This window comes from Tyto alba, unplaced genomic scaffold (genome assembly GCF_018691265.1).
Source record: "Tyto alba isolate M040663 unplaced genomic scaffold, T.alba_DEE_v4.0 Super-Scaffold_2, whole genome shotgun sequence".
Classification (NCBI taxonomy): Eukaryota; Metazoa; Chordata; class Aves; order Strigiformes; family Tytonidae; genus Tyto; species Tyto alba.
In genome coordinates this window covers 9,885,210-9,898,187 of record NW_024881282.1, presented here as the reverse complement: position 1 = coordinate 9,898,187, position 12,978 = coordinate 9,885,210, and the positions used below count along the sequence as shown (strand labels likewise).

The 12,978-nt window shown below is 40.0% G+C and overlaps 1 protein-coding gene across 1 annotated transcript in view; it reads left to right on the top strand.

Moving 5' to 3' along the window:
• Nucleotides 1–10,416, top strand: part of NOX4 (NADPH oxidase 4) — a 105,841-nt gene extending 95,425 nt beyond the window's left edge. The window contains exons 15-18 of the mRNA XM_042792642.1: nt 1,347–1,455; nt 2,025–2,093; nt 4,165–4,265; nt 9,805–10,416. Of these exons, the coding sequence (XP_042648576.1) occupies nt 1,347–1,455; nt 2,025–2,093; nt 4,165–4,265; nt 9,805–9,925 (400 nt within the window). The 3' untranslated portion in view covers nt 9,926–10,416. The remainder of the gene's footprint in view (nt 1–1,346; nt 1,456–2,024; nt 2,094–4,164; nt 4,266–9,804) is intronic.
• The last annotated feature ends 2,562 nt before the right edge of the window (nt 10,417–12,978 follow it).

The window sequence follows — 12,978 nt, the reverse complement described above, 5'->3', positions numbered from 1 at the left end:
AAGGCACTTATTTTCCTTATATTGCTTATAGTTATCTTGTCACATCTGACCAGATCGAGACCCTTCCTAAGGGCTTAGTATAAGCAGTCAGAAAAAGATGCAGGTCAACAGTTTACAAATAAAAAAAGCTAAATAAAAAAGCTGAAATCAGGACTTGAAAGACACCGTACTTCTCAGTCTTAAAGCATTTTTTTTATCTCTGTGGGGAGTTTACACAAAAGGTGAGTTCTCAGCCTGAGTTCTCAGCCTCTACATGCTGCTGAGAATGTCTCCATCCGTGCTCCTCAGGCTTACAGTGAAGGTTAAGGGTATAGGGAAGTAGGGCAGTGGTTGGAGCCATCACTTATGTAGATCTATTAATATTATACCCTTGCTGGGTATGCCAGCAACACTAGAGTTTGAAATAATACACAATGGGTATGGTGAGATGTATCATGAAACTTTTCAACTGCGGTTGGCTCCTGGGACTAGCATTTGAAATTGGCAGGCTATGGCCTTCTCTATCTGAAAATTATTTTATGAGGAAAAGGATGAAACAATCTGTGCACTGATCATGTCAGTGATCAGAACAACAGAAAACAGCATTAGCCAACTAAGAAGATACTTCCTGGATATTTGTGCTTTATTTGAACTCATTAATCATCAGGGGTTTTTTCACTTCTATTTTCTTTCCTATTTCATGCCAATCCTTCTTTTGTGCCATATTTGTGTTTTATTCGAATTAGAAATCTGACACGAGTCCTGTTTCTCTAAATGCAATGACAGAATCTGCCCATGACTGCACTTTACCCACCAGCATTTTCTAAGGACTGTAATATATCACACAGTTCCCTAACACAATGGAGCTCTGATTTGATTTGGTCTTTGTGATTTTGCTATAGTATTAATTATAATCAGCCAGAGCCTTTCACATATAAAGGCAGAATTAAGTCCTGACATTATTGCATTTGTCAATATTTTCCTCTTATGGGTCGCTTTATAAACCTGGTAAAGAATTGACATAATATACTTGAATTTAGAATGTCTGCTTTGCTTTGAAATAAAAGTTTAATGATGATGCATGAATCCATATTTCCTGCTCAAATCATCTATATAGCTGACAACTTCCTAATGTGGAAACAGTATCTGTGAAGGCTGTTAGCTCTGTGCTAGACATTTAATATTCTCAGGATCATCCTAATAGGCTGCATTGGTCACTTCAGTGTCTGATGTATCATAGGATGAAGAACAACTTAACAGTTAGCTTCTAATGGAAATTCACATTTCCACTAATGAATATAAAGCATCTTCATTAATGTTCCTTTTTAAACTATAGTTTTTAATTACCCAAACATTTTATTTTCAAGTGATGGCTGGAAATGCTACAAGCTCAGAAGACTCTACTTCATTTGGGTGTGCAGGGACATTGAATCTTTCCGCTGGTTTGCAGATCTGCTCTGTATGTTGCATAACAAGGTAACTGGTGTTGTTTGGAGGGATACTGACAGCTTAATAAATGCAAGGTATGTCCACACCACACAACTGACATGCTACAGAGAAAGGCACCCTTGCTCAAAACAAGGGAACTCCAGCAGCACTTCTGACTGGGCTACCTGACCCAGACTCCATTTACTCTTGGAGATGCACAAAACAGTTTGAGTATCTGTCACCAGTATTTCATTGCATAGTGTTGCCATGTACCAGTAGTCTGGACACTTATCTGTGAAATTTATGACATGGAAGAAGAACATGCAGATTGGAGAGTCTTCAGTGGCCTTTAGCCATTTGGCTAGTAGACAGATCGAGAAGGGAGGGGGATTTATAGCTTCCGGTATATTTTAAGAGCAGTGTAGCTTCCTAAAATAATATTTTATACACAGCATGATGTGCAACATTCTGGAGTTCACAAAGGGGTGTTATGAAAATGTATCTCCTTCATTAAAAAGCTGAAACCCATGTCCCTCAGAATAGTAGGCACAAGTGACTTTATGCTTACATTAAGAGAAGGGATATTATTTCACTAGCTGTTTTTATCATCCTCCCAGCTTTGGCAAGAGAACCGACCAGACTATATAAATATCCAGCTGTACCTCAGTCAGACAGATGGAATACAGGTATGTGTCTAAATGCTATTTGTAAACTGAACTAGACCTTGGGGTAGTGGACAATGGAAACTGTCAATCAAAGGCAAGAGGGAATTACTGCAGATGGTAAAAACAGGAAATGAGGCCATGAACTCAAGTGTTTGATTCATTACTAGGGCAAGAGAGCAAGTCCATCCCCACAGCATTAAGAGAATGTAGTCTAGTAGTCCTAACTTGATTAGATGTGGGCAGAAATCCATATCTTCCTTTTCTAGGAAAGAGGTCCTTCCAGGCCAGACCACAGACCAGACAGTGGCCGTGTTTGATTGGAAATCTGCATCATTTCTGGGCTAAAAGTCAAAACAGAATAGTTCTAGGAGCTTGCAAGCTCAAATCTTCTTTTCAAATAAATATTTTGAGAAAAACTAGCTATTTTTAAAAACCTTGGATTCCTTTCCCTCAGATATAGACAAAATGTACAAATTTCTTGATGTATGAGACTGGAAATTACACTGAACTGTCGATTGTCATGTATTACCAACCCCAAAGCTGGGCTAATTTCCCAACTCTTGGCATCTCCCATAGCTCTTTATGCTTACAATCTTCATTTTACATTATTTAGCACATGAATCTAGGCCTAATTCCTTACCCTGCTGCATCTGGAAGCATTCCATTGACTGCAGCAGGCCCAGAAACAAGCCTAACAATTACTACAAAACATGAAATGCAGTGGGAAACCATGCCCAAAGAATTTTGATCTGCTTGGTATCAGATGAAGATAGCATAACATTCACAGCTCTGGTAGGAACACTATCCAATAGTTTAAATGATGAGATAGCTGCAGTAGTTTTGAACAGTACTCCACACATTTAATGCCTGGACAACATATGTCAATTGAAATGAGGTGCTTGAAGATAGCTAATTGATGAACTTGGTATGTAATTGTTAGGTTAAAATTAAAACCTGAAGCAGGACAGCATTGCAATGACACAGCAAGATTGTAATAATAGACAATTCAAAGCAAGTTTTCTAATACCGTTTGTGAAGCAGCTACTGCATTTATTTGTCAACTATGTTTTAACGTTTTCTTTAAAGTCACTTTTATTTTGTGGTTATTGAACAAAACTGGCATGATCCATAACGTTGCTCATGATTTCTCAAGGGGGAGTTAAACTCAGCTCTCCATTGCCATACAGCTTATGTGTTCACTGATATTAGTCCAAGGTGCTGACAGCTACCAAAATTAGGGCAGTTTTGCTTCATTCTCCCTTTGCTCAAAAGTAGTATGCCTGTGCAACAACAGGGAGCTAAGCCCATCCTTCAGCAAATGCCTCTTGAATATAAAATGCCAACAGAGGATGAGTTAGCCAAGACTATGTGTTTGCGTTGGTAGGAGCCGTGTTTCAGGTTGTTCAGCAGTGGAGTGAACGTGGGAGTCTAGATAAGACGTAACTTCTCTCTACCTTTCTATCACATTAAGACAGAAAACCAAGGAAGGGTAATGCCCTGCCATGGAAAGGCATTTGACCTTATCAAAATGCTGGTGAGTTAGCATTGCTGGAATGGGTCAGGTTCCACCCAGGGAGCAGTTTTGGCTGCTTTCTGCTGTTACAGCAGCTCAAAACAGCTGGCAAACTACTCTCAGAGATAAATGTAAGATTTCCCTTGTTACTTTTTCAGACCTAGTCATCTTAATAGTTACTTGTACAAAGTTAAAAAAAAAGACTTCAGATAGAAATATGATTTTTGCATCAGCAGTGTTTCTTCCAGTTTAGCATTAAAAGCCAATAAGGGAATGAATAATAGGAGCATGGTTATTTTTTTATGGCTTAAATTAATTGGTTTAAAAGTAATGGGGAGATTAATGAGCAACTGCATGAGGAACAATGTATAACAAACACCACGGAGAGCCATTGAAAAGGCAGTGAGCAGAGGTATTGGTGCATGAAATGGCTGCAGTTTTAATCACAACTGTCTGATACTTGTGCTCAGGTTTTATAACTCAGCGATGTGGTAAGTCAGCCAATGTCAGAAATGGGAGCCCTGGGTGATATGAGGCAATTTGCAAATCAAGTAGAGTGGAATTTTTTGTTTCTTGCAGAAAATAATTGGTGAAAAATATCAAGCTTTAAACTCAAGGCTTTCGATTGGACGGCCCCGGTGGAAGCTCCTTTTTGATGAAATAGCAAAGTGTAACAGGCGGTAAGTACCAGTCCGCATGAAGGATGCCACAGTTTGAAGGCTGGGCATATTATCTGTTTCTAGCTATGTTTGTATGAAAATATTTTTGGGTTTGATCTTCTAGTGTAATGTTTAAACTACTGATGTTGAAATTAACTAATATTTTGCTGTGAGAGATAGCCTGTGCAAACTAAAACTTTTTTTTTTTTTTTAAACACTCAGGACAGTTCATCTTTTCATGCAGCTAAGATGTTCAGTGGCCCAGAAAATAAAAGTAATAGATTTTCATCTCACTGCACAGAGATTTCATATGTTTTTGTCCGTGGCAATATCTTGCTTGCAATGTATGCTGTTTTTATATATGAAGTTGCATTTTTTAAAATTGTTGACTTCTTCTATAATTTTCATGATTTATAGTGCTGGTTTACAAACAAAACGCATGAGGAAGAACCTGACTGTCCTGTATTGTTTTTATTCAGTGAATATATTGTCTTTGGAGATTCCTGGCACTTCTTTATTCTTTGTTAAGACCTATCAAGGCCTTTTTATTGTGCTTGGCAAGCATATTATGGTCTGAAACAAGACAGTTGTAAACCAGAGAAGACATGCAATTTGACTATGGAATGTCTTTGTCCAGATCCAGCTTTGAGTTTTTTACCCCTCACTGGCAGTTTTCTGCCTCAAAAACTGATCTGGAAGAAGGGATTATGTGAATCTTCCCTAATCCACTTCTGGAAAAGTCAGTGGGGTGGGAGCAAACCAACCTTAGTAGCGGTTGATAGTAATCTGGGTGCACCAGGTTGAGAGGTGTTTTCATGTTCACCTGCGGAACTTTCCCTCAACTTTCTGTCCTCAGTTTCACTTGCAAAGTGAACATCTGCCCATGGTTTATTGAGTCTTCTGTTCTGAGGTTGGATATAATAAGGGGACACTGAGCCCTGGCTCTTGAGAATACTGAGTGTCAGTCTATATCACTGTTGGCAGTGTAAGCTGCTGAGAATATGTATCTTGGATTCAGGTTCTAGAGGATGTTGTGGACAGAGTCCCCTGCCAAGATGCCCCAAAGGCTGCTACAGAGGGACATCCCTAGTAGGATTCTCACACTATGGAATCAGATATCACTTAGAGAAGGTATTTGTAGTAAAGAACCATGGAAAATAAAGGAAAATAGATCAGAGAAGCAAGTTGTCTTGCTCAGAGTCCTCTGCATAGATAACTGTTGACATTTTATGTTCCATTCTGTCTTTTTTGCTTAACTGTGTGAACGCAGTTTTAAAAGATGAGAATGATGAGGTTTCTGCCACTTCCTTGCAAGGCTGTAAGTGCACATAATATAGATGAAGCTATTAGTAGTAGTCATACTTGCTTTTTCTTTTGTGCTTTCCATCACATTATTCCTAATTAGACTTCAAGTACCATTTCCTCTGCATTTTCACATCAGGTCTTTAAATTGCGCAACCATTTCCAAGCAAGGTGTCTTTTAGTACCTAAATAATGTTCTGATTCTTTTGATTATCTTGCAGCTTGCTAAGATCTAGGTTTCCTCACGCTTTGTCACCTCTTTATCAGGGTTTATAGATAGAGGTCTGTAGACGTAGTTACACGTAACATGATAAGACAGTAGTGCAACGTGTAACTCAGCTATACCACAGAAACTTACCTGTTGTAGGTAAATATTCTTCCTATTTCCCTGGATGAGACAGGAATTTCTGTTTTTCTTTATAGTTCAATTTCCCAGTCTCCTACTAACTTTATTTCAGTTCTTTTTTTCTCCATAACTTTCAACCTAAATGACCTTGCTGCAATAGAGACCAAAAAAAAAAAACCAACAACCCCAAAAAACAAAACAGGGCAGCCAAGTTGTTTCCCGCATCTGGTGCTAGTGTTCAGGCTTTTACATGTATTTGCATTCATTCCTTTGGGCTTGTTTATGGGCAGCCAAGATATTTTCCACTTTTTATCTTGTGATTTTAGTAAAAGCTGTGTGTAAATAAACATGCAGCTGGCAAACCTCTCACCAGTTTAGCCATCTGATTGGTTTGTGGTTTGTGAATTGTTGCTGGTGTTGCTGTTTGGGTCCCAAATAAGCAAAGTGCATTTGTAAGTGTCTGAGCTTTGCCAGACCTTCAGAGCGTGACATGGGACAGCCCAGCATCAGATTCCTGGTTCTTTCTTCTGCACTAAGAGGAGCAGACGCGTGCCATCTACTGTTGATATTTTATATGACACTCGCAGTCCCAACGATGTGTGCTGGGACAGTTTATATAATAAATTACTGGTCTTGGGTTTTTTTCTCTCTTTTTGGGGATGGAGCAGCAGCCTTGTTCTTGTTCAGTTGTGTCCTGGATGAAAAGTTTACACCATGCCTTGGTTGCCACGCTTTCTCAATTTTTCTTAGGTCAAATGGATGTGTGCTTTTTTCCAGAGGGAAACTGACTTAGACAAATATGTGAATATCTGTAGGAGAGAAAGGCATGGAGCACCATGATACACTTCTCATGCACTTTAAAGGAGAAACCTCTCTCTAGGAATTAACGTGGGATTTAAAACTGGAACATTTCAGGTTCTGACTCTGTCCTCTCTAGGTAGCAAAGTATTTCACCTCTTCCCTCACCTCCTGCTGTTCATAAAATGGATGCAGAAATATGTGCTGACCTGCTTATCCCATAGGAACTCTAAGGAGCTATTTGCTTAGTGCTCTAAATGAGTAAAATCCTATATTAATGTTTAAAATTATTACAAATAATGGCCTATAACATAATTTCCCTAATTGTAAGGATGTTAATGGTTTTTATAAAGATTTTCAGACATAGCACTACCTATCTGTTTTCATCTGAGCAACAAAGTGAGCCATTGACCCAAAGAGACGTTACACAATTAAAGCCTATCAGCTCAGGGTAGTAGTGCACTGCTCCACGTAGCAGCTGCTTTCAGCTGCCTGCTTGCTTGTGTCACAGCAACTGGGCAGTACCAACTGCAGCAGGGAAAAAGGTGTCTGCAGGGAAGTGGAGGGCGTGGGTGGGAGAGGATGTGGGGCGTGAACTGTGGGAGGTAAGTGGTACATGGAGGGATGTCCAGAATAGATGTGGATGGTGGATATGCTGGGAAGGAAGTTTGAGAGCCTCTGGCTCACCACGTGGGACAGTGGCTCAACTGGGTTTCAGAAGACCTTCTTAGCCACAGGTCTCTTGTGTGACCTTAGAAAAATCATTTAACTTTTCTGTGATTCTCTTTTCTAGAAAAAAATTCTGTGTACCTTGGAAGGATATTGGTGCGATGGGAATATACTAGTAGTATGTGCTGCTTAGACATGTTTGTGCTTTGGGGCCTATATATATGTAATGAAAGTGAGACAGATGAACTCTTTGGGTTTTATTTATCAGTTGTCTGTACTAATTAGAATAATAAAAAAAAAAAAAAAAAAAAACCAGCATTCATTCTCTCGATTAAATACACAGTAGAAGACAGATTCTTCCTGACAGCTCATGCACCCTTTTTCTTCACTGTGCGCAGAGTAGAGGGTGTTCAGAGTCTGCAGGTGCTGAGGAATCTTGGTTGAGAGCAACAAGCAATAACACTCATTATTTCTGCAAATTCAGCCACCAGCACAATATCCCTTGCCATTAAAAAGAGTACTTCCAGGACAGGAGAGTTTAATAGATATACATAAGGGTGAGAAAAGTACCAGTTATGAATATTTGCCATGGATTGATATGAGGGATGATGTAATTGAAAGTAACTGCAGTCTGCGTTGTAATGTGCCTACACAAGGACACTGTTGCTGGTACGTGCATAACTTTGTGATGCTTTTTGATGTTTGAGTCCTCAGTTGTACCATGCCAATATTGCTGTGCACTGGTACAGCGTAGATCGCCGTGCTGTTCAAGCTGCTGCCTAACAACAGCCGCATAGACTTGACAGTATGCATCAAAGATTTCTTCTTGTATGTGTTAGTTCCCTCCTCTCACCAAACATATACACAGGCAGCATTAAACTGTGCATTTGATTATCCTGCATGTGCTAAAATATTTTATATTAAATAGTTACTGGATAAAATACTGAAACAATCCTGGAAGCAGGGACCAGAACTCAAGTCTCCAGCCTCTTGGTGAGTGCTGTAGATCACAATAGTTAGAACCATGTACCCTCTTGCATGCTCTCTCTCCATCCCAGTAAATCTTTAAGATCTTTATGTGTAGTAGCACGATTTCAGCAGGAAGATGGAGACTTTTTTTTCCATGTCGTTGTTTGAGCCTGGTCAGCATCTAAACGCCCCGCAGTTGCTCACCCACCATCCCCCCACTTGGGAATGGGGAGGGAATCGGAGGGGCAAAGGGAGACTCGCAGGTAGAGATAAAAACAGTTTAATAACAGTAACAGAACAATACACTGACAGCAGTATCAACAGGTAATGTCCCATACAGCTGCTCACCACCCACTGACCAACACCCACCTGCTCCCAGCTGGCAATCCCAAACACAAAGGCCCCACAGCCACACTCCCAGAAGTGGCAGCCCCTCCTGGCCCACTCCTGCCTTTATATAGTGAGCACAATGTCACATGACATGGGATATCGGCCAATCGGGGCCCAGTCCTCCAGCTGTGCTGCCCCCGCCCCCGCACACAGGTGAGGGCACTGGGACCTGGGGAGCCCCTGGGGTCTCAGGGTGCTGCAGCTCCTCCCGCTGCCAGACCCACGGGAGCTCTAGGCCAGCCCCAACCAGGACATTAATTATATAGAAGAGACAGCACCACATCCTCTTTCACTTCTCCTTCCTTTCCCTTCTCATCTTTCAAAACCAGGGAGATGATAAATATCATGAACAGCCCAGTCCTGCTGTTGTGGATGTGCCCTGTCCTGATGCTGAGCCCTTAGACACTGTATGACTGTAAGTCTGACTTACAGCCTGTGTTTAAGGTGACCAGAGAGCAAAGAGTTGTTGTCAGTGGAGTGGTGTGAAAAAGTCAGGTTAACTAATGAACCCAGGCTGATAGCTGTGGATGATGAACAAGGATCATATTCTGTGTTTGGCTTTTCATAAGGCTTTCCAATATAGTTATTGATGGAAAGACTGCATGCTAATATGAAACTAAAGAGGTGAAATTATGCTGCTGCTGCCAGAAATAATCATGGGTTAGTGGTGCTCTGTCTTCATTAGTGCAACGAATCATTGTTAGTGACTAGATCCCCTGCTGGTGTAAATCACGAGTTGCACTAATGAAGCCATTAGAGTGAGATACATTTTTAACAAAAAAAGTGATTCATCATGGAAAAAGTTTGAGTGGGAAGTAGTAAATTTTCATCACTTGGTGTCTTGAAACTAAGATGAGACACTTTTTTCTAAGAGTTGTCTTAGTCAAATAAGTAATAGGGCTTGTTATAGAGATACTTGGTGTCTCCAGTAATACTAAGTACATGATCTAGTAAGCTGTTCTCACCTTAAAATTTATGCATAGTTGGTTTACAGTGAGGCCAGAATCCAATTCTGTCTACCATTAGAAGTTACAGTTTCATTGCAATGTCATAACTCTTTTTTTGTTTGTTTGTTTGTTTTAACAGGAAGACTATTGGAGTTTTCTGTTGTGGACCAAACAAAATCTCTAAGATACTTCACAAACTGAGCAACAGCAGCAACTCTTATGGGACAAGGTTTGAGTATAATAAAGAATCCTTCAGCTGAAAGTCTGTTGGACTAGCAAGACTTTCTAGAAGATAAAAGTGCAATCTTTTGTTTGTACAACTTAGAAGTTCAGCTGTGGTTTAAACAGACAGAAGTGTACCAAAGAATAACACAGATTTTCTTATTTATGATTATTTAAGACTTTGGGAAATGATGAATGCAGCAGTTTACCAACAAATAATAAGTGCTTATGCTCAAACCCAAACGTGCTCGCACAATATTTGTGGCAGTGGTGATTCTTTGGAGTTGTTTCTGTTAATTAAAAAGTACAGCATTTGGGGAGAGACACAATTGCTTTAAAAGCTGATGGAAGAAGAATCTGTGGAATGTTTGAACTTATTCCACTTCAGTCCTCTGAAGCTGGATCAGTAAACCAAACCCCAAGTTAATTCAAATGACAAAACATACTGTATTACAAAGACTTTTGTTGTATACAAGCTCATGGCTTTAGGGTGGAAGCACTCTATATTGAAGATTTTTATACATTGCAGATTTGGGATTCTGTATTTAAAATATAGAGTGTTACTCTTGCTAGTCTACTTCCGTAATGGATATGAATATTCCCACCCTGAATGGAAGAGGGGGTGGAACATGGGGGGAAGATGTAAGTTAACCTATGGAAAAGTGAGCACAACCGTATAGCACCTGTGGGCAGACTCTGCCATGATGTAAATCACAGCCTTTAGGCAAACGAACAGCTGTATGTGGAGAACTCTCTATCTTGCACTGATTCAGCATTCAGTGAGTTTGCAAAGTGTGATTTAAATAGCCAGATAGATGGAGCAAGAAAAGTGATTAATGGGAGCAAACAGGATATGATGTTTTATTATACCACGCGCTCAACATGGAAGTTGCACTCACTCTACACTCACATGCGCTGAATGTCAAATACTTCATTCAGATGCTCTTACTGATTATTTTAAAATGCAGCAGGTTGAAATCCAATTTTAGAGGTTCCAAAGTATGTTTGGTTGACTGTGATCCTTTGATTACCTTCCCTGGAGTCACACTTGTTTTCACTGGTGTCACTGAAAGCAGGATCAGGCCATATCTACAGCAGAGTAAGAACAAACCCCTAATTACCGTGGCTCTTTGCATCATGTGTGCAGACAGAAACCTTGCAGGAGCTGTGATATGGTTTCAGTATGTTCCAAAGGGGAGGATCTGAAACATCCAAATTTAAGTTCTCCTTCCCTTCTCCTCTCCACAGCTGTTTTCCACTTTGCTCATAGCTGCCATGGAAGGGCTAGAGGTTGAGACAGGCACTTTATAACTTTTTGGTTCTGAGGAGCAACTGTTTTTTTCTTCCATCCAATAGCCAATCCAACTTCATTTATTTCTCCTTTACCCCCTTTTCCTTATTTTACTGAGAAGAGGGAATTTAAGCAGTAGTCAGACACTTAACTGGTATAAATAAGCATCATTCTAGTGTGTCTTAATAGAGCAGCATCACTTTACACATGCTGAAAACCTATCCCTCAATCTCCAGCAGAATCTTGGGAGCAATACCCTGCAGTGTTTGCAGCGCACACAGACGTAAGATGGCTTGGCATCCACAGATGCCTGAGGTTCACCTGTATTTAGCACAGTGCCTTCTGATTTGATTTACATCTTTCCAATGAAGACCTTTTTTATTTTAGTAGGAAAGACACTAATTTTCAGCTCACAACACAAACTCTGTGCAGGGGTCTATAAGTATCAGTATTCAAAGGGAAGCATTTTTCTAGTAGGTGGTGTATAGGCATGTTGTATGTGTAACTAGTGAAAATGAGCTTGATCTTTGCCTTGGCAGCTTCAGTTCAGGAGTTGCCCTCAGTGGAGCATCAGGGTGGGGGTGCAGCAGTGAAGCCACATGGGGACATGTTCCTCAGTGTCTGGACTTTGCACTGAAGTTTTTACCTCTGGCTCTGCTCAATTTGAAATTCAAAGGGGAAGGAAAGAGCCAGAGATGGACATATTCCTACTGACGAGAATTCTCAAAGTAGCCTAGAGGAAAGAAGCCAAAATAGAAATGAAGTGTGAGATGGAAGCCTACATTGCAGCTACTGATTTTAATTTTTTTTTTTGGAGGCTGGAAGGATCATTATTTTCCCATTGGATCTCATTCATCCATCACTGTAAAACTGGAGTTATGCAGCAAAAGGATTAGGTCCTTTTTAATCATTAAGATTTATTTCTAATGCTGCCTGCATGGGTTTTATAATAAACATAAGACTGATGGCAAAATGCATAGATATTGGATATTACTGATACTGTGGGCCTTTTTGTTTCCTGGCAGTTAGTTTAAAGCATGATTGAAATCATGACTGCATCTATTAACCACAACCAGACAGTGATCTTTTTCTTCTTGTTTTAAGATCTAGTATTTAGCAGTTTTTAAATATGATGTAGAGTCATCTAATCACAATGTTATTTGTGGTTTCACATCTCCTCTCTGTTAGATATCGGTACCATTACCATATAATGAGCATCTAGTTTTGTAGTTAGCTCTGTGCTAAAGCAGCTTCTATTTTCTGGCTCAGCTCTTATATAGGTAGAGCTTTATAATTAAAATAGTAATACTAATACTGTGTTCTTGTTCTGCATTATAGCAGGAGCTGATGCTGTTTGTAGGCACGTTAAATGCCTGTTGTTACATTAAGCAGTGCTGTCAGAGCAAGATATAAGCAGAGCCAGGGTCTCTTCTTTCTGCTTCTGTCCTGTACCAACCTCAGCTGACCCACTTGTAAAACAGACATGGGACTGTCTACCTTCCTGGAGTGCTCTGAGGCTTAATTAATGTTTTGGAATCACTTTAGTGCATCTGCAGTGAAAAGATCTGTCTAATTGCTGTGCAATTGTATTTTTTCTTTATTTTGTGTAAACCTTTCTGTTGCTGTTATGAGTAATTGCTAGACCAGGTGAGGGTGAGTTTGGGGAAAGGCTAAAAGCCTCAGTTGCTTTTTTCCTTTTCCTTGAACTATGCTTTTTAGAGGAGCAAAAAGTTTGAGGGTTAGTGACTGTGACTTGGCTTCAGGAGTGGCAGATGTTATGATAAACACAGTCTTTCTATA